At 42.8% G+C, this 20,857-nt stretch overlaps 1 protein-coding gene across 2 annotated transcripts; it reads right to left on the bottom strand.

Moving 5' to 3' along the window:
- Positions 1-1,954: 1,954 nt before the first annotated feature.
- Positions 1,955-20,552, bottom strand: smarca4a (SWI/SNF related BAF chromatin remodeling complex subunit ATPase 4a). 2 transcript variants are annotated; one of them, XM_015003355.2, is made up of 34 exons: positions 20,434-20,552; positions 18,364-18,627; positions 18,065-18,197; positions 16,183-16,650; positions 15,548-15,646; positions 15,070-15,325; positions 13,666-13,792; positions 13,402-13,575; positions 12,846-13,019; positions 12,598-12,765; positions 12,470-12,520; positions 12,242-12,372; positions 11,811-11,877; positions 11,606-11,718; positions 11,368-11,515; positions 11,112-11,275; positions 10,957-11,023; positions 10,763-10,873; positions 10,087-10,329; positions 9,661-9,774; positions 9,453-9,560; positions 9,245-9,331; positions 9,119-9,165; positions 8,875-9,041; positions 7,747-7,910; positions 6,665-6,892; positions 5,494-5,571; positions 5,186-5,404; positions 4,847-5,106; positions 3,973-4,078; positions 3,769-3,870; positions 3,559-3,694; positions 3,332-3,471; positions 1,955-2,611 (listed from the first exon to the last, which is right to left on the bottom strand). In XM_015003355.2, exons 2-34 carry the CDS (start codon positions 18,583-18,585, stop codon positions 2,579-2,581), a joined length of 4,905 nt encoding a protein of 1,634 aa, XP_014858841.2. In that variant the 5' UTR covers positions 18,586-18,627; positions 20,434-20,552; the 3' UTR covers positions 1,955-2,578. The 2 variants fall into 2 exon arrangements, with proteins under 2 accessions (XP_014858841.2, XP_014858842.2); XM_015003356.2 differs by having other exon boundaries at positions 12,470-12,517.
- Between the last annotated feature and the right edge of the window lie 305 nt (positions 20,553-20,857).

Genomic DNA, 20,857 nt, shown 5'->3' with positions numbered 1-20,857 from the left:
TGAATTGGTTTAATTCACTTCTAGAAAATAAGCAAACGTATCAGGTGAGAAGTGACAAAAATAACGAGCAATTACAGAAAGCGAAGGGAGAAAAGTACAAATTCATTACCCAGAAGCGACGGCGGGGTGTGGACTGAAAGGGTCTGAATTTGGGGCGATAAACTGGGGTTCTGCTTGCAGAGTTGAGGTTCCTTTAAACGGCCTCAGACACTCTGCAGACCCGGCTCTGTGTTTGTTCAAGTGCTGTGGCATGTGCTCCGAGACGGTGAAGAAGGAGAGGGGCGTGTGGGTGTGTGAGGGGAGGAAATATTCCCTGCAAAATTCTTTTTTTTTTTTTCCCAGGAAAGTTGAGCCTGTTAGTTGAAGTGTGGTCTCACTCAATGCAGTTATAATTACGGCATTTAAATTAATTTATGGTTTTTAATTATTTAATCCGACCATTTGGAGAGGAATGGCTTTTAGAAGCAAGAATCAAACAAGTTGGAAATTATTAATTTTTCCTCCTTTTCCTCCCCACACATGGTGAAAATTATAAGTTTTAAAAATAAGTACAGTGGTTCTCAAAAGAGGACACACCCCAAACTGTCTGGTTTTTAGGTTTTAAAAATGGGACCATCATAAATCACGTTTAAACATTTTCCTTTTGCAAAGGGACAGACGGTCGTGTTCACCGGAAAATATCAAACTTCAGCTCACACCGACTGCAGAGAATCTGGTTAATGTGAAGTGAAGTTCAGATGATTTATCTCATTACATGAAGGCATTATTCACGTAATAGTAGCTTCGTTTCCATTACAAATGAGCACAAAACTTTGTCAATATTCTGCTAATGTCAGCAAACAAAAAAAAAGAACTGCAAATGTGGTGTTTCCATTAAATAAGAAACAAAAAAAAACAAACGTGAATAAGTAATTAAAAAACATGTAGCGAGATCCTCCACCTACAACTTCCTGTCGTGGTCTTCTTCGTAGTTTGTGCCAGTGACAACATCCAGTTGTTGATCATGGGACTGTTGTGACGCGAAAAGTTCTTCAAATAAGCCAATTTCAATATGGCAACCCTCTCCACCAAAAAAAAAGGAAAAAAAAAACTTTCACCTTAGAGTCAAAACATTTTATCAAAAAACAAGTTATTTTTTTAAACTGTGGTGTGTCCATTAAGTGAATTTATTTTCAAAATGTCAAATTTCGCAATTATAGTCAATGGAAATGCAGAGTAATAAAATATTTTTATAAAAGTGTTAGGAAAATGGGACTTAAACTGGTCGGAGGAGTAGCCAACAGCATTTTCACAGGAGCTCCAGCAGTTTTGTTCTGTGTGACAGAAATCATCTGGAGTCCGCAGGTCTCAGCTGAGAACTGGGGAGTCCTCTTTCAACACAAAGTAACTGAGCCTGCTGTGAAAAGTTAAGAACGACTGAGAAAAAGGCGAAAGAAACGATGAGGACGAGAGGAAGCTCTCATGGGGCCCCCTAGTGGACAGATGGAGTCAATGCAGGGAGAAGTCTGTACCAAAAACCAAACTGAAGCTTTCAGGCCTTTTCAGTCGTTGCTCCAAAACTATTCAGCAAAATGGTAAACTTTTCAAACTCTGAAATTTCCACGTCTTATTTTCTACCTACAATGGCCCTAATAGGTTGTTGTACATAATTGATATATAGTATTTTTTACAACAGTCGAAAGTAACAGTTACTTTATTGTGCTCTAAAATGAGACTATGTGACTGGAAAACAGAAAATACTGCCTTTTAAAAATGCTGTTAGGTTGCAATCTGTGTTTTATTTTTAATAATGATTTTATTTCATTATTGGTCTTGGTTTGTTCTCTGTATCCCCCCCTAACATATACTTCATAAATAAAACAAATGTGGTTCATTCACTAATGCTCTCCAACAATCTGTAAATTACATCCGGTGACTTCTGAAGACGACAGAGAGACGCAACAGATCAGGTGTATTAACGGATGAGTTGAGATGTCTTTATTGTACTTTATGGAATCCAGTGACAGTGACACGAGAAAAAGGTCCTGTCCCCACCCTCCCCTTTACTAAACGTGACCTGAGAAGGAGGAGGCGGCGGCGGGACGGACCGAGTTCCCGTCCTCGTCATTAAATTAAACACAGCGAAGACACATCCAGGCGCATTTCCACAAACATGCATCCAAAAGGGACTTGAAGGAATGCAGTACACTTTGTCTCAACGAAGAAGACGACAAAAAAATGTATGTCAATTTGAATTATAATTAAAAAAAAATAAAAATAATAATAATAAAAAAAGAAAGAATTAACAACAAAAACCACAGCTGCTTTGTTTGCCCGTGATCTGTCCATGATGACTCGGGCTCTGTCAAGGTTCCACTTACAGGAAAAAGAAAAGAAAAAGACACTACCGTTCATTATGGGATATGGTTTAAATATGAAATAGATGGTCCATAGCGTTCATATTTTTTAATTAATGGTATACGTAAATGCTGACTGACACTAAAAATCAGCTCGTCTAGGTAAAACTAGGCCTCTCCTCTGGTCGCCTCCCTGCTGCGTCTAGTGAAATATAAAGTCAAGTGTAGCGACGGGATTCGCTTCAGTCGTCCTCACTGCCACTGGCTGAGCGCTCCTGCAGAGAGAAACAAGATATTTACTGCTTTCCATACAAAACAAACTGAACACACAGATTTATGTTAAACTGTAAACAAATAAGAAATGTTCAACATGAGCCCAGTCACATTCCTACAGATCTTAATCCACTTTAAGATGGAAATATGACGACTTCCTGAACATTTACAGCAGATAATTGAACAGGGAAGGAAGGAAGAAAAAATGAAAGGGTAAAAGAAATTCAGAGTGAAAGGCAGAAAGAAAGAGAGGGAGAAAGGAAGAAAAGAAAAAAGAAAGAAGGAAAAAGAAAAGGAAAGGTCTAAGGGGAGAAAGAAAAAGAACAATGCAAAAAGAAAAAGACCAAGAGACAGAGGACAAAGAGAGGTGAAAGAAAGGAATAAAGAGAGAAAGGCTGATACGGAAAGAACGAAAGGAAGAAAGAAAGAAAAAAGGAAAAAAAAGAGAAAGAAAGTAAGAACGAACAAAAGAAAATGCAGAAAGAGAAAGCAAAAGAAAGACGAGTGGAACGAATGAAGGACAGATGATAAGAAGGATACAAGAAAAAAGTGCAGAAAGGAATGAAAAATGGGAAAAAGGAAGCAAAAATAGGAGGAGGAAAAGAAAAAACATGGAGGAAGGAAAATAAGGACATCAACTCTGGGAATAGTTTCCTGTCCTACATTTTCTTTTCCCTCTCATATCCCGATCAGGTTAACCCGGTCTCCAGCGTCTCCCTCACCTCCTCCTGCTCGTCCTCGCTGTCGTCGTCGCTGACAACGGGTTTGGCCCGGGAGCCGCGGCCCCTCCGCCTCTGACCTTTGCCCCCTCGGTCGCCCTTCTCCTTCCGGCTCAGCTTGATCTTCACCTTCACCGATCGAGCTGAAGGGGACAAAACACAAAGATGTGAAGAAAAAACAACAAAACGATGCTTCTCTCTCTCTCTCTCTCTCTCTCTCTCCTCCTCACATTCAGACTCGGAGCCTTCATCCATCTCCTCTTCCTCCTCCTCCTCGCTCTCCTCTCCCTCGCTCTCGTCGTCTTTCTCGATCTTCTGCCTCACGCTGGTGAAGACGGACTGGAGCACGATGGAGTCCTCGTAGATCTGGAAGAGTCACCGTTGACGCTTTTAAAATCGGGACGGGAAAACGAGCCAGACGGGTTTGCGGCGGATCTCACCAGAGAGCCCTCCAAGTTGAAGGTCTGGGCGTTCTGACACAGCAGCATCACGTCCTTCTCCAGGTCGTTGAGGTTGCGGTACTTGTGGCTGCGGATCCGCTCCTGAAAGCAGCAGGGAGGGGCGGAGAGAGTGAATGGGAAGAGGAGCCAAGAGGAGCCAAGAGGAGCGAAGAGGAGCGAAGCCGTTCCGTGTTTCTTCCTCACCTTGATCTTCTTGAAGTCCACCGGTTTGCGGATCAGCTCGTAGTATTCCGGCAGCTCCTTGCGAGACGGCAGCTGGATGAAGACTTCACTCAGCTGGCGGCCATTACTGTGGGGAGAAAACCAGAGCTTCAGCCTCGAGCGTGGAAAATGACCGGTCTGGGTCGGTTGGGACCAAAACAAGAGAGCCAACATGTCGGCAAGAAAAAAACAAAAATGACAGAATGTCGGGTGGCGAAGGGTGTCGGCCATGTTACTTGTGGACTGTGTTGTAATTTACTTTCTTAATTATTGTTGTTCTAGAGAAATCTGTAGACCAGAAACCCGAATAACTGGAGATTGGAATCGGTCACAAACACCTCGGTTTTGACTAGACCTGTTGCGATAAATTCTGTCCCAGAAGTTATCGCGATAAACGATGATATTGTTGATTTGATACCATTTTCAGGGACTATGTTGATAATTACATAATAATACAAGAATATATTGTCAGAGATCAATAAACTTCAAATTGTAATGAATATTTAACACTAGATTTGGAAGACATTATAAATAGAAATAAAAAAAAAAAACAACTGAAACAACAAATAAAATGAATCATGAAGTCTCTGTAAATAAAACTGCCATTCGAAAAAAAAAAAAGGTCTGGCTGAGACCAAAGCACCAGACTGAAGACTTTTATCGTCCAGTTTTCAGTAGAAAGAGAGAGAAAAGAGAAAAACTATAAATCAAGCAAATGGAAATTATTGAACTTCTTTTAATTTATCATGTAATTTTTTGCAGCAGTTCTAGTTCTGAGCTCCAGATACTTCAACACGTGAACGTTGGTAACGATCACAAGGTTTCCTCTGACTCGGTGGCGTTCCGCCGGTCTTACCCGTCCTTGTATTTGACGACGGCGTCGACGATCTTCTTCATCTTCTTGGTGAGGGTCGGCGGGTTGGGGGAGAGCTTCTCCGCCGGCGGCCGGCCGCGTTTCTTGGCCTTCTTCCCGCTGTCGTCCTTGTCCCGGCCACGGTGGCTGGAGCTGGGCGTGGCCGGGCTGCCGTCGTGGTCGCGCTCTCTCTTGCGTTTCCTGGTCGTCTTTTTGTGCCGCACCTCCTCCTCTATGTCCTCCAGGTTTCCTTCTTCTATGGCCTAAAGAAGGAGCAGGGCGGTGAGTCAGAAGGTCGTCTCCGAACCCGTCGTGAACCCTCGGAGGTTTTCTCTGTCCCACCTTGAGCCACTGCTTCTCGGTCAGCGAGTCGCTGTAGTCCACCTCCTTGCGCTGACGGGAGCCGCGGCCGAACATCTTCTCCTCCTCCTCCTCGCAGGTCAGCCTCTCCACCTCGGCGTCGTCCTTCAGTATCCAGCCTGGCATGTCGTCCTCCTCCATCAGGCGTGGCTTCCTCTTGGGGTTGCGGGCGTCCTCGCGGCGCCTGTCCAGGTCCATTCGCTGCAACCCAAATGGGGCAGATTAGAATCCAACTCCGCAAATATCAGTGACTAATCTGCGAAAAAAAAAGAAAAAGAAACTAAACTTACCATGAAAAGCTCAAACTCTTCTTCACTTCTTGCAATCATCTGATTGACGGTCTCATCGTCTGGCACCTCGTCCTCCTCCTGCAAGGAAAAAGATTTTTCTTTCATTTCCTGCTCAGGGTTTCTGCACATTTCACCAACTCAAACTTAAGGATCTTTAAGATGTTTATCACAACCGTTATGAATGAAACTGAAGACCTGCATCACAACAGAGATTTGTGTTGAAGACCAAGATGTTTTGCCGAAAATGCACATAGAATCATATGGAATGGCAACACAAGGCAGCAGCAAACTGATAATAAATTTACTCTTCACGCAAAAACGTTAGCTAGTTAGTTAGCAAGGATGTATTAGCAGCTAGTTAGCTGTGTTTATTTTCACCCCGATTGATGATGACTTGTTTGTTATTCCATGTGTGTCGAATCCAACACACACGACTGACATAAAAAAAGCTAGCTTGCCACTGACCAGCTAACTGGAAGCTAATTAATGCTAAGCTCAACTGGACAGAAGATGTCTGGACACAACTCAAATGTTTTCCTGACAGAAAAGTCCAGTGAGAAAAATAAAGTGCATGCAATATATGTGAGTAAATAGTCCTGCCAGGACAAAATTTAAGACCTGTGATTAGCAAATTTAAGGCCAACTTATATCTTTTTAAATGGATTTAAGAGATTTTAAGGCCTTGATTTTAACTATGTAAATTTAAGACTTTTTACAGCTTTAACTTTAGATTAAGCCTGTCGTAATAAGCAATTTATCCATTAATTGCTTGCTAAATTAAATGCAAGTTCACATCATAATATATTTTCAATTAAAATATTTCTTACAGAGATGTTATAATCCATTTTATTTCTGGTTTCAATTGCATTTGGTTTTTATTTCCATTTATTGATTTTAGATATTTAAAATATCTTACAATTTCAGAGTGAAGTTTTCTTCACAAAGTTAAAGCATAAAAGTCTGAAAGGACAAACATTCGTTATTATGCCATCGTTATAATACTTGAAAATGGTGTCAAAACGACAATATTATCGCTTATTGCAATAATTGCTGGGACAATTTGTCATCTGGCAAAATTTCTTATTGCATCAGGCCTCCTTTAGATAGATGCTATCAGACTTAAGACTTTTTAAGTATGAACAGACGCCTCGCGGTAAGACCAGCTCCTGACCTCGTCCTGCTCCTCGTGCTCCAGGATGGCCTGCAGGAAGGCCCGCCGCTCGTAGCCGGAGGACTTCTGGTCAAACATGCCGGCCTGGATGACCTTCTGGTCCACGTTCAGCTTGTACTTGGCTGCCGCCAGGATCTTCTCCTCCACACTGTTGACGGTGCAGAGGCGGAGCACGCGCACCTCATTTTGCTGCCCGATGCGGTGCGCTCTGTCTTGAGCCTGAAGATCCTGTGACGAAAGAGCAAAGAACATCGGTTCAGACATGAGAAAAAAACTGAAGTCAGAACAAGATGGATTTAAAACGGAGCCTTGGATTAGCTAACAACCTATTGTGTCATCCTGGACTTGTTGCCATCAAATGTCGTCTCTGCTGCCTGAATATTGAGCTGTTAGCATGTCATGAGATTGTCATGCTGAAGCCTCTCATACCAAAACCATCTTGGTTATTATTATACCAGAGCTGTGTAATTTTATTAATTCCACAATATTTCTTGATTTTTTTCCTCAGAAAGTATCAATTTTTCACCTGTGAGTATCGATACATTAAAGCCTACTTTGAGTTTTATGTAATATTTGCATGAATTAAATGACGGCTATCACACACGACATTTCTTACCCAGTTGCACATGTACATTAAAAAAATCACATGGAACAACCAGTAACAATTAATCAAATAAAGAAATAGATAAATTGCATTATCTAATATAAGTGAATAAGACAAAAAGTTTCCTTTTCTGCATGACCAATTACACAAAGCAATTAACATTTAAACAAAGCAAATGTAGAACAAACACAACATTTATTACGCCAGTATTGCACCATCAGTTCAATCAAAGTCTATGGATCAGTCACAAAATGTCACCAAAATCACTCTGTCCCTCTAAAACCTCAGAAAATCTTAATGTATTGAATCACATAAAATCGTATCGTTTGCTGAATACCGTGATGTATATCGTATCGTGAGCAGAATATTATCGTGAGATCAGTGTATCGCCTTGTATTGCACCATCTTCTCCAGCGGTTATTACTGTTGCCCAGCAGAATGATTGGTTTAGACCACTTCCTGTGATCCTGGGCTTCACCTGGTGAGGGTTCCAGTCGCTGTCGAAGATGATGACGGTGTCGGCAGACTGCAGGTTCAGCCCCAGACCTCCTGCCCTGGTGCTCAGCAGGAACACAAAGTACTCCGAGGCCGGGTCGTTGAAGGTTTTCAGCAACATGCCACGGTCTTCTGCTTTGGTGGTACCTGAGGGGCCAGAAATAAAAACATGCTGGAGAAAAAAAAAACATCCAAATTCCAACAGAGGGTTGATGAAGGAACATTGTTCTGAACATTTTCAGCTATTTCTCATACTTTTTTTTTTATCACTTCTGCTTTACTCTTTTTTTTTTTTATTCTGTTTTATCTAATGATTTTCACACTAATCCGGTAAGGTTTGAAGAGAAAAGTGGTTTCACTCCACATTACATTACATTTATTTTATTTATTACATTTTCTCTGAATAAACCTAAAGATAGTACGGTTAATTTACTAGAGTAATTAACGCTAAAAATAATCCCATATGCACTCATTGAAAAGTGAGAGATTTAGTTCAGATTTTAATTTTATTTTAAAGGATTTGAATTCAGAAATTTTGGCCGACTGAAAATTATTTGCATACAGTATTTGCTCTACAGCCTATCCACCCACACTAGGTCAGGCCTCCGTTTAAATTAATTAAGATAATAATAAAAATAAAATTAATAATAACAACACTTTCTTTTGTTCAAGCATAGCACAGAATGATAAAAAAACATTTATTGCATTAACGTGGTGATGAACTTCTTGGATGTTACAGACTCTCACCTGAGCTTTCAGCCACATTTTTTCCTTCCACTCAACTTTCTATCAATTTACACTGGATGCAGAACGTTTTAACCAGCAATGACCTTCCAGTTACCCATTGATCATGCATTACATAACATAACCTATGTTTAGTTTTAAAATAAAAATGATCTTAATTCAATACATATCTGAGGAACTGAATTTTGATTTTCAACACCTGCAAGTCATGTTCACTCAAATTAATGTTCAAACTGTATTGATCTGCATTTAATAAATCTTTGTATTATGATTTCTTTTTGTATTGAATTCCTAGAAACAAAAACAAACCTTTTGACGTCACAAGGTTTATTTTTGCACATAAAGTAACTTTTTTTTATTTTCATACCATCCAAACGCAGGTATTTGAAGTTGCGGTAAGCGAAGTAGTCCTCCATGATGGTCATGAGCGACGTCATCTGGCAGAAAAGCAGCACTTTGTGTTTGGTGGCTCTCAGCTTGGGCAGGATGCGATCCAGCAGCTCGAACTTTCCCGAGGCACGGTACAGATCAGGGCTAACAAAAAAAAACAGTCAGTCGTCATATCTACATACACATTCCTGCGCAAGGAATGAGAGTTTAGTTGTAAGTACCCAGTCACGATTCCTCCGGAGAAGCCGAGATGCTCGGAAAAGGACTCCTACAAATAAAATGTAAACTTTAGTATTCCAGAAACGTTGGTGCGTTTACAGAACGTCACTGTTGGTGCAGCTTCGTGCCTCGATGTGCTGGAACATGTAGGGGTGGTTGCAAATTTTCCTCAGCTGCATGATGGTGTTCATCAGCGTCTTCGTCCCGCCTTTACCCTGAAAACATAAAAGAACTTTATGCAGAACCAACTAAACAAACTAAAATTGAAGCATTTTTAAAGATTTTCCTGATTTTATTAAGATAAGATTTTATTTTTTTACAAAACGACGGCGTTACCTTCTTGTCTTTTTCCGAGCCGTCGGTCAGCAGAACGCCTTTGGCCTGCATGTGGCGGTACAGAACTCTCTGCAGGGCCGACATGTCGCACTTGATCACGTACTCCACCTGCAGCGACAGATGAGGGGAGATTAAAAAAAAACAAAACACATGCTAGAACATAAAAAAACCCTCAGGTTTTCTATGGTTTTCATGTTTCTATGGTTACCTTCTCTGGCAGCTGGGCCTCCACCTCTTTCTTAAGCCGGCGCAGCAGGAACGGGCGGAGCACCTTGTGCAGACGTCGGATGATCAGGATGGTCTCCTCTTCATTCAGGTCCACCTTTGTGGTCAAACGACATTTATTAGCTTTTTATACGCTCTGCTAATCTGGAGCAAACGTCCAAAACGCCTTTGAATCAAAGCTAAAAACCAAATGTGTGAGTGTTTGATTAATTGGTCCTCATCCTGAGTAGGTTAGCATTTATGCTAAATGAATGCAATAACTATTGAATAGAGACTAAAACACATTAAAAGTTGATATTTCTTCATATATTTTGTAAAATAGTCAGCGGGCTTTCAAAGGGGGCCCCCAGCCTGAGGCTGATGCCGTCTGGGGGCCACGGCCTGTTAAAGTTTGGTAAATCTGACCGACCTTTTCCCCAGTCATGGCGAACGGAGCGTTGAACCACTGCTCGAAGGTGCTGCAGCTCTTGAAGATGGTGGGCAGCAGGAAGTTGAGAAGGGCCCAGAGCTCGGGCAGCTTGTTCTGCAGCGGCGTCCCCGTCAGCAGGAGGCGCCGCGGCGCCAGGTAGTGCGTGTTCAGGACCTGTGTCAGCTTGCAGTGGTGGTTCTTCATGCGGTGGCCCTCGTCCACGATCATGTACTTCCAGCGAATCTGCGGGGAATCGATGTCAGAGCAGAGCAGAGCAGAGCGGAGCGGTTTGTGACCTTTGGATTTCAATATTATGACTCTGTACAAAGTGCTGCAAGTGTGAAGATCCACATTTACTGGTTCTGGACTCAAAATCATTGTTATTATTATTAAAAAAAAAAAAAATCTGTTTCAAGGTTTCGATTTACTTTTTTTGTACGTTTGTCTTTTTTTAAGTAAAATGGACAAAACTGTCAGTTTGCAGACGGGACAAACTAGTAGAGACACAAACTAAAAGACTTTCAGCCAGAGTTGCTTCTACCTGCTATTAGAGACTGGATACAAATACAATCCACATTTTTTAAATGCTTGTTAAAAGAAAAAAAAATCTAGAAAACCAAACAGTGCCTCGCATTATCCTACTGAATAACTGTGTGCAGAAACAGTCTGCCGTTACCTTGGCTAAGACCTGCTTGTCTTTGATGATGTACTCGTACGTGGTGAGCAGCACGTTGAACTTCCCGCTCCGCAGGATGGGAACGAACGAGCGGCGAGCCTGTGGGGAGCCCTGGAAGGGACCGGATCGCGTTCAGGAAACAGAACCAGAACCATTCACCAGGCGGAGGAAGCGGTAACCGAGCAACGCCTTACCTTGTAGGAGACTTTCACCACGGATGGGGCCCATTTGTCGAACTCGTACACCCAGTTCGATAAAGTCCTGAAAGAGAAGAGATTGCTTTGTGTCGGGAAGAGACACCTGGACAGCCGTCGCCGTGAAACGTTAATCTGGTCACGCTGAGACTTACGAGAGCGGTACGATGATGAGGAAGGGCCCGTTGATGCGTTTGAGCTCCATGAGGTACGTGATGAGGGCGATGGTTTGGATGGTCTTCCCCAGGCCCATCTCGTCGGCCAGGATGCCGTTCAGGTTGTTGTTGTAAAGCGACACCAGCCACTCCAGACCTTTAATCTGACGGTCAGAACAGTTAGCTCCGCCCCTCCTGTTTTTTTTTTGTTTTTTTTTTAAACCAGCCGCGTCGCGGTCGGCGGTGGACGCTTTACCTGGTACTGCTTGAGCATCCCGTTGACCATCAGAGAGGACTGCTTGTCCACTTTCTCGGTGACGGCGTGCGCCACGGCGTAGTACGACTGCAGGCCTCGGTTGAAGCTGGCGCTGCCATATTCGTCGTCGACGTCCTGCTTGGCGTGCCTGGGAGTGAAAACAGCAACTCGAGTGAAAAGCGAGTCGTCGACATGTAAAAATGCACCAGAGGAGGCGGAGCTAAGCGTTAGCAGTTACTCGATGATGTGCTGGACGTCCACTTCCGAAACGTCTTCGCTGTCAGGGTCTGGAATCTTCTTCTTCTCCTCGGATGTAGCCGTCGTGGGCTGAGGCTGGTCCTCCGCGTCGTCCTGGCAACAAGTTTTTAGTTGTTTTTTTTTTACAGTGAGCACCAGGAGCGACCGCCTTTTACTGTGTTTTATTTGGAGGTAGAGGATACTACCTCATCTTCCTCGTCTTCGTCTTCTGAGCCGCTGTCCTCGCTGTCTGAACGCGGCGCCACTTCATAGCTGCAGGGAAAACGCAACGTTCCGTTATAAAAGCGAACGCAAAAGCAAACTGATTTGATAAGAACTGATAAATCGATCAATCAGACAATATTTCCTCAGCTGGTCACTGAATACGTCCAAACTGAAAACCCTTCGGCCAGTTTTGGAGCTCAACCCACCAAACATTTGTTATTTAGGCAGTTTACAATAAACAACATCAGATTCAAAAATATTTAGCAGAAATGCACCAAACCAATTCCAATTTCCGATTTTGATTTATCATGCCGTGTCAAACACCTTGGAAAGAAAACTGAAATAAGACGTAATCATATAAAAAGTTTGCCTTTTTTTCCCCCCTAGAAAACAACCACGCCATGATAATTACCCAGGGTTCATTTCCAACCAGGCTTCCAACTGGCCTGCCTTGGGTGCGTCGACGCCTGTCAGGATCTTTCCGCTGTCCACGTGGATGACCTTCACTGGCAGGTCGCTCATCTGACTGGTTTCGTCTAGAGGCTGATAGAAGAGAGAAGAAGAAGAATCAAAACGCTGAGCTGGTAAGGGAGACGGTGGCCCATAGGGAGCAAACAAAGATTTTCCTTTAAGCTCTCACCTCTCCATCAGGTCCCATAGCAGGCGCACCGCCTTCAACGGCATCTGGCTTCTTAAAACAAACACAGAATTATCGTGAGAAACACCATCACAACCTCAAGTTCAGACATTACCAGAGGCGACATTAACCTTCTTTTTCTTCTTCTTCTTCTTCTCCTTGAGAGCTTGTGCCGCCTTGTGGGCGCGCACCAACTCTGTGAGGTTGGCCACGTATTCGTCGGTCTGCTGCAGCAGGTAGGCCAGGCGTTTGTCTTTCTTCTGGTCAATGAGCTTCCGGTAGCCCTCCTCATCCTCAGCCTGGGGGAATGTTCAGAGGGAGCTCAACCCGGACTTATCGGACCATCAGGTGTTTGGATTAAAAAAAAAAAAAGTCTCACCATCAGCCTCCGCATTCTCTCCTTTTCGATGCGCTCGTTCTCCTTCTTCTGTTCACGCTCGGTGTTGGCGTGGTACGTAGCCACAGCCTTGGTGGCCTTCTGGATCTTGGCTGTGATGGAGCGGTGGTATTCTTTAAAGTCCTTGGCATGCTGCAGGATGCTGTTGAGGTATTCCTGTCAGGAGAAAGGCACAAACCAATCCTATGGTTCATAAAAATTCATCATGATCGCAATCAGACTTAAAATCCCAGAGTTCTCATGTTTTTGATAGCTAACTAGCCAGATACATAGCTAGTATGCTAACCAGTTAGATAGCTAGTATGCTAACCAGATACATAGCTAGTATGCTAACCAGTTAGATAGCTAGTATGCTAGCCAGAAAGTTAGCTAGTACGCTAGCCAGTTAAATAGCTAGTATGCTAACCAGATACATAGCTAGTATGCTAACCAGTTAGATAGCTAGTATGCTAGCCAGAAAGTTAGCTAGTACGCTAGCCAGATAGTTAGCATATACACATCCACCAGCTCCAGCATTAACTGATGAAAGCTTCTCTACCTGGTGTTTCTGGCGACGTTTTCGCTCTTGTTCGATCTTCTGCTGTTTCTCCAGTTTCTCTGTGATCCGGGCCTCTCGTAGAGACTGACGCTTGCTGCGCTTGTAGGCTTTGGCGTTCAGGGCGGTTTCCAAAGCTGTGTCCCGACGCATGCAAGCCACCACCTCTTGACGCAGCTGTAGGCAAAAATCCCCCAAATAAATAAAAAATTAAATAACTTGCTAGGAACTAATTGTGATGGTAAAGCCAGTATTGTAACGGTGTACCTGTCTCTGGAATGTAAGCAGCCTCAGAGCCTTGAGCTCGATGGTGGCCTTGGTCCTCAGATCACCGGCAAGTGAGCCAGGCAGATGCTCCAGCTCCTGGATGCGGTGAACAATACGAGCTTGAAGCCTGAAACAAAGAAGCACCAACTAATTTTTTCCATTTTCGGTACAACAACGAAGGCCCAAACTTTCTGTAGCATTGGAAAAGTCTCTAAACTTAAGACTTTTAGAACCGTCCATGATTTGGACAGTAATCTTGGACGAACCTACATTTACTAAACTTTATTGTGCTTCTTGTTCTGCATATTCCCGCTGTGCAGCTCTTATCACCTTCTCTACAGCAACACCTTGTGGTCAGTATGAGTTGCAGGTGTAAACCAACGCACAAAAACACCAAGCTGTTCTTTTTAGCTCCTTACTTTTTGTTCAAAGAAGACTCAAGCACAACTTCATTCACAAAACTTCTGCCTAAATCTGTTGGAACAAAATTACATTTTACAAATAAGCAAAGCTTGAAGAACTGTTAAATGTGACTGATGTTGGTTGTGGAACATCAGTGAAGAGCTTTTTAAGTGTTTCTCTGCGTTGTTTTGTGGTGAGTTCTGTTGATGTGTGTTGTTCTTAGAACGGCTCAAAATAACCTGCATGACAAGCAGTCGTACAACATAACTGACATGCCGACGCAGAAGGTGTTACTGTGTAGTCTGTTTGCTTGGAGACGATCCGGTTCGCTCCTAATAAAAATGTCCAATGACAGCAGAAATGCTTGGAAAAAAGGTACTTTTTTCTCCCCATCAATTTTTCTTTTTTCAAACATCTTTTATACATTTTTACTTTTTAAATATTTTTTTACTTTTTATTTTTTTAAATCATTTTCACTGCAGTTTTTTTTCTCCTTCATGTTTCTTTTTATATGTTTTATATTTATCATTTTCACACCTGTTATTTTCTCTTATTTTTAACATATATAATTTCACTTCCATTCTTTTACTATTTGTTCTACTTCTTATGTTTATTTTTATTTACTTACTACTATCAGCTGACTGCAATTTTTATTTACCTTTATTTTTTCTAGGCATTTTTCTTGTTTTAAACAAATCACTGTGATTTTTAAAAAAACTGTTTACATTTTATAGTTTTTATTCTAACAAATAGTTTTAATTTTTTTTTATAAATGTTATTATTCATTTATTATTTTCACTGCTATTTTTTTTACATTCTATATATTTTCTCCTCTTTATTTTTTTTATTCATTCAATATTTTCGTTACCGTTCATTCTTGTGTCTTTACGCTACAGTTCTTACAGAAAAATGAGCCAAAATTGGAATCGACAAGCTGAAGCTGGGAGCCACAGCCATGAGAACGACGTGGATCCGTTCTGCTCCGTATCGGACCCCCCTCACCTGTACTCTCTCTCCTGGAGGATCTCCACCGGGTCCAGCCCGTGGGGCTTCTGGATAGGCGTGATGCGGTTCTGCTTCTGGTGCAGCATCATGGGAGGGAGCTGCGCAGGTTGCCCCGGCGACTGAGTCTGCGGGGGCATCACCGGGGAGGCAGCTGGAGGCACGGACGGCGGAGCAGGTGAGGGTCTGCCGGTGGGCTGGGGGGGAATCAACTTCTGGGGAGGGTTGGATGGGGCAGCGGCGTTCACCATTGGTCCTGGAAGGGAAGAATTGATTTTTAGTTTAGCACATGAAATGAATCGTGATCTATTTCAGTTATTTTTCACGTTTTTGTGTCCAGTTTCTTTTCTTAAATCGCCGCTGTTAATTGTTTTTTTCTAACTGAATGTAGATCCCTGAGAAGCATTGTCCTGCTTTGTCACAGAAATGCAGAGGAATAAATAAATAATAAAAACATTAAACATTTGAATGGGCTTACCTTCAGGCCATGATTTGGGTGGTCCGTTGGCAGGCTGGCCTTGCATAGCAGGAGGAACTCCTGCGGGTCCGGGTGGCGCCATGTTGGGACCTACGATCCCTAAAATAAGAAAAAAAAATACAATATTTACCTTCATTTTTATAGATAATCAGTAAGGATGCACCGATCTGCTTTTTTCACTTTTGATACTGATACCAATATTGCGCTTTAGCATTGGCCGATACCAACCTGATACAGAAAATCAGCTGAATTCACTTAAACCGGTTTTTTTTTTTTAAATCACAGACATAAATGTACTGAGTTACAAATGTATTTGCTTGGTAGCAAAAACAACTGCAACAAACCTTCTTTCAAATGGTTCAGAAAGTTCAATGGGGAATTTATTCTTGCGACAATAAAGCATGATGTCGGTCAAACCACAAAGCATAGAATTAGACTGAATAGATGTGCCCTTATGGATGTGACACTTTGTCACCAATACCTGATATATAATTTTTTTCAATATCAAGGCCGATACAGATATTGATATCAGATCGGTGCACCTTCAATAATATATCTAAAAGTAACCATTTGGGTTAAAAGTTTCCCTGCTACCAAATAAATACCATGTCTTATGTTGGTCTTCCTTCGCTCACCATGAGGTCTGTTGTAGTTGGTCTGAGCTGGTCCCGGTCCTGGTCCCGGTCCCGGCCCCGGCCCAGCAGGCGGGCCGCCCCCAGGCCCGGCGGAGGGCGGCATGTTGGGCATGGGGGGCGGCGGCTGCTGCTGCTGCATCCCAGGCATGGGCCTCTTGCCCTGCACGGCCAGCTGCAGGTGCTCTGGGATCGGGTGATTGCGCGCCAGCATCTTGTAAGCCATGATCTGGGCCCTGAGTTGGTGCAGCTGGTTCTGGTTGAAAGGGGTGGGTCCGCCTGCGGCGCCTGGTCCGACCCCCGGCCCTGGTGGCCCACCGGGTCCCGGGGGCCCGGCCCGGTTGGGTTGGCCCATGCTCTGAGCGGGATCCCCGCCGCCCTCCATGGGACTGGCGCCGGGGCCAGAGGGGGGGCCGTTGGCTGGGACGGGGCTGGGTGCGTGCTCCGAGCCGCCCAACGGAGAGGGGTATCCTAGCAACAGCGACAAGACGGTGGAGAGACTTGAATGAGATGTCACAGAAAAACAAAAAACAAAGAGGAACTTTCGCTTTTGAATTTATCTGAGTTACAAAAACATTTAGTTTCCCCTTTAGGATAAATAAAACATTTTTGAGTTGAGGGACTCCATTAAACTTTTCATCGAGTTAATTGCAGGGACTCTAATTAATTAATTGCATTTTAATTGAAAACCATACAGACAAAATAAGCAACATTCTCAATTGAAAGACTAGTTTTGCTGCTAAATTATTGGATAAATGGACAAATGAGTTCAACAACAAAGATATTTAATGTTTCTCATGTATTATTTATGTTATTCAGCTGCTTTCAGATGTTTCAGGAAACCCCTGATCATTCATAGACCTTCTTTAGAAATGTAGACTATGGATGTTGACATTAGCATTGATGATGTTTGTGCTGCAGCTACACGTTTAGCATTAAGATGCTACTTTAAGTTAGTTTGACTCCTTTTGACATTTTGACACGACTTGAACACAACAATGGTCTTTTTTCAGTGTCCAATCAAATCCGTTTTCGAAGCAGAAATTAACCACCATTGAGCTAAGAAAAGCAGCTTTGTCATCCGTCGCTGTTAGCGGATGTCGCTTGTGCGTCAGATATACGCGAATACCAGAAACATGGAAATGCAAAGGTTCCGCCTGACAGGAAGCTTCGCATCGACACAACAATAAACATAACATGATTCTAAATGGCCTGGTGCTCAATACTTTAAAATATTAAAAACCATAAAAGAAAACGCATAAAAAAAATACAAAAAATGAAATAGAAATGACGCTAAATGGAATTTTAGTAGCTCATGGCAACAGGAACAAAACCTGTTTTCAGATTTTTCCTACAAGTTCACGATAATTTTCCACAATTATCACAGAAAATCCCAATAAAACACATGAAGGGTTTGTTATTGTACTAAAATAAACTCAAGGGCTGTGAATACTTTAGCAAGGCGCAGTCGATGCATCTGTGCTTGTTGTTTCCTGAAAGCTAAAGCCCATAAAACACTCCTTCTCTCTGCCAAATCCACACCAGCAGAGGAGGAGAAACAGGTCGGATGGGTTCACACACACAAACATGCACGCACACACACACACACACACACACACACACACACACACTCTAAAGCGCCGGTTTCTCCTTGATGCAGGTTGGCAGGATGAAGAGCAGATATTGTCTCGTACTACCTCCAATGTAACAATCAAACCACACAATGATCTGAACTAGAAACTTGCGAGGGGAAAAAAATAACATTTGAAACCGTGATTGTGTTTACTTACACACACACACACACACACACACACACACACACACACACACACACACACACACACATATATACTTAATGAGAAGCTAATAGAGGGAGAGGAGTTACCCTGGGAATGTTGGTCCATTGGGCTGGGGGGCGGCCCCATGCCGCTGTGTCCGCCAGGCCTCATGCCCATACCCTTCATCTGACCATAGCGAGGGTCATCAGGCATCCCCTTATCGTGCATGGGGTCCATTGGCTGTTCCAGATGTTCAGACATAAAGACGAAAATTATCAACTGAGTATTTGAATATTTATCACATGCATATGTTTAACATTATTAATGAGATAAAAGTGTGTTTTAAAAAACACTAGGATAAGAAAAAGCAATTGTTAAAACATAAAAAAAAAGAAATCATTTATACTTTGTGCATCTGGTGCATGTTGTCCTGAGGATATCCTGAGGGTCCCTGTGGGGGATGGGGGTGGCTGGAGCTGGGTGGTCCTGGGCTGGGCCCCATCATGCTGTGGGCCGAGCCCGGTGAGGGTCCCGGGCTGGGGCCCATCATGCCTCCTGGAGACGGTCCCGGGCCCGGGGAGGGACCGGGCCGCGGCGTCCCTCCCATCGGCGGGTCGGGGGTCGACATCTCTCAAAAGGAGCTGGAAACGCGCAGCGGAAATTTGTACCCCTAAAGAAGAAGAGAAGATTAGAGTGACTAAAAACAAAATAGGTTTATCAAGATTATTGATATAGTGGAGCGCAAAAATAATAGTTAGCACTAAGGCATCAATCTTATCTCTTATTATGTATTTTCCGGGCACATGCTGACATTTTACAAGCATAATCAAGTAGCAGTTAGTTTTAAAAATGCTAAATATATCAAATATTTGACTTTGTAATTTGACACTTTAAATTGGGCCTCTGTCTCTTTAAGAAGCTCCTATTCTTTATGAAACTCCATCTTCAGAAAGTCATATCAGCATCAATCCTCTATTAACCCTTTGACAACGTTTTTAATCAGCATTTCACAAAGAAGAAGCTCCTATAATGAGCTCAGCAGATGTGCAGTTCCTCCAGGTGTTTGCCAATTGCAGCAGGCTAGTCTGAAGGAGCTCAGTCCACCCTGGTGTTTTGCACAGGTGAATGTTTGTCACGGGAGATTCAAGATTTCTCAAACATGCATTAAAGAATTAAGGAATAAACAGAAATTTTCTCTCTGAATTTATGGTAGGTACTTCTGCAGGTTCTGAACACAAAGATTGGAAAGATGGAAACAGGTTTATAAACTGGCAGATCTAAAGATGGATTTTTAAAATCATACAAATAGGGAATAAAATCTAAAAATGGCTCCATTTTTCCATACTTCTCCATACCTGGAAAATGCTGTCAAAAAAAAAAAAAAAACATCCATCTTCACAGGAACCCTGTTACCAACAGGCTGATTCTTTCCTACACAAAGTTTCTCCAGATATGAATTTCAGAATACTTTGCTTCAAATAAGTATTTTTTTTCAGCACACTGCTAAAGAATAATCCAGACATCTTTAACACTTAGCTTTGATTTATTGTAAACATAAATGGAGATGGTTTATGTTTTTAATACGGCCGTGTCAGTTTCTAAACGTCTCCATACCTGTAAACTTGACAGTTGTGGATAGTTGCTGGGGCAACGTAGCTGAATCTACGAGTTCAAGGTTAAAGGAAATGTGATAGAAGTTATTTAAATGTCCCTTTGTGCAACATAACAATAGGCGAACAAACTAAGGGGCCGTTTTTTATCCAAATAAGCTACAAACTGACGAGTTTAAGAAATAAAGTCGAGGAAATTTCCCCCTTTCTGCTGCTGCTGTGTTTACATGGACAAGTCGGTGCCTGTTTTCACCCATTTAAACTGTTTCAAACATTGCTAATGTTAGCTAGGCCTAGCCGGCTTTAACAGATAAGGTTACAATGACACTATTTAAACCCTTTGTCTGAACCTCAGCATTGACTAAGTGTTCAACCAGATTATTTATACCAACGGTACACCTAGTTCAGACAAAAATAAGTGTTTAAATATCATAGAAGCTACAAAAACACCACCCGACTCAGAGCAATTTACCAAAAAACTCTGAAGCAACACATCAGAAGCTGCTAACATGCTAGCGAGCTAGTTCGGCTAGCCTTCCCCGGCCATGCTCTGCCAGGCCAAAAAAGTAAGAAAAACGACGGGTTTTTTGGTGATATATTTGATGCGATGCGGCGACAAGTGAAAAGTTGGAGCATCACTCATTGTGGGAGCTGATTGATCCAACGCGCCTCCCGTACTCTTGGCTCACCGCTCCGTACTTCTCCTAAACCAATTTTCATTCATTGCACTGCCGCGCCACTGTAATGTCGGTCAGGCTTTTTCTCTCTAGAAAACCCCCCCACTAAAGCAAAAGCATACCCAAACAAAAGCACTAAAACATAGCTAAAACTGTCTACATAGAGACAGAAAGACTTAAAGTACTTACACGAGAGTTTGAATGTTGATATTTGGGTTCTGACCGGCGGCAGCGTCTTTTGGTTTTCCCCCTAACCAGAAACAAAGAGCGACCTACCCGGTTGGTTTTTTTCCTACAACCCCCCCCTCCCGTCTCCGTCTCTCTGAGCATCGCTGTACGACTCAACAGCGCCCCCTGCCGCGCATGACAGGCCCTGCGTTTACGTGCCCGAAAGAACTAGAAGCTCGTGCCGGGGGGGGCCGGGCGGGAGGGGGAGCCCGATTACACATTAATAGGATTTAACCTCACACATTTCTTTAAAACACTAGTTTATTGTGTAATAAACTAATTCGAGCAGCGCTGGAAATTAAAACAAAGGGCCTTTTAGGTTACTGTAGCGAAAGCAATTCTTACTATAACTCGGCTGATAATTAAAATCATAATAGCTTTCTTT

Source organism: Poecilia mexicana, unplaced genomic scaffold (assembly GCF_051168715.1).
Source record: "Poecilia mexicana isolate PSO_F unplaced genomic scaffold, ASM5116871v1 scaffold_8, whole genome shotgun sequence".
Classification (NCBI taxonomy): Eukaryota; Metazoa; Chordata; class Actinopteri; order Cyprinodontiformes; family Poeciliidae; genus Poecilia; species Poecilia mexicana.
The sequence above is the reverse complement of the archived record's forward strand: the minus strand, read 5'-3'. Positions and strand labels throughout refer to the sequence as shown.

What these genes read in the sequence shown, in the direction of transcription:
- smarca4a (XM_015003355.2), bottom strand. Translation starts at nt 18,585, where the DNA reads ATGTCGACCCCCGACCCGCCGATGGGAGGGACGCCGCGGCCCGGTCCC. An exon ending in AACGTCGCCAGAAACACCAG is followed by an intron (nt 13,020 to 13,401) that starts GTAGAGAAGCTT and finishes TTCTCCTGACAG; the next exon opens with GAATACCTCAACAGCATCCT. An exon ending in TCAACTTGGAGGGCTCTCTG is followed by an intron (nt 3,695 to 3,768) that starts GTGAGATCCGCC and finishes TGACTCTTCCAG; the next exon opens with ATCTACGAGGACTCCATCGT.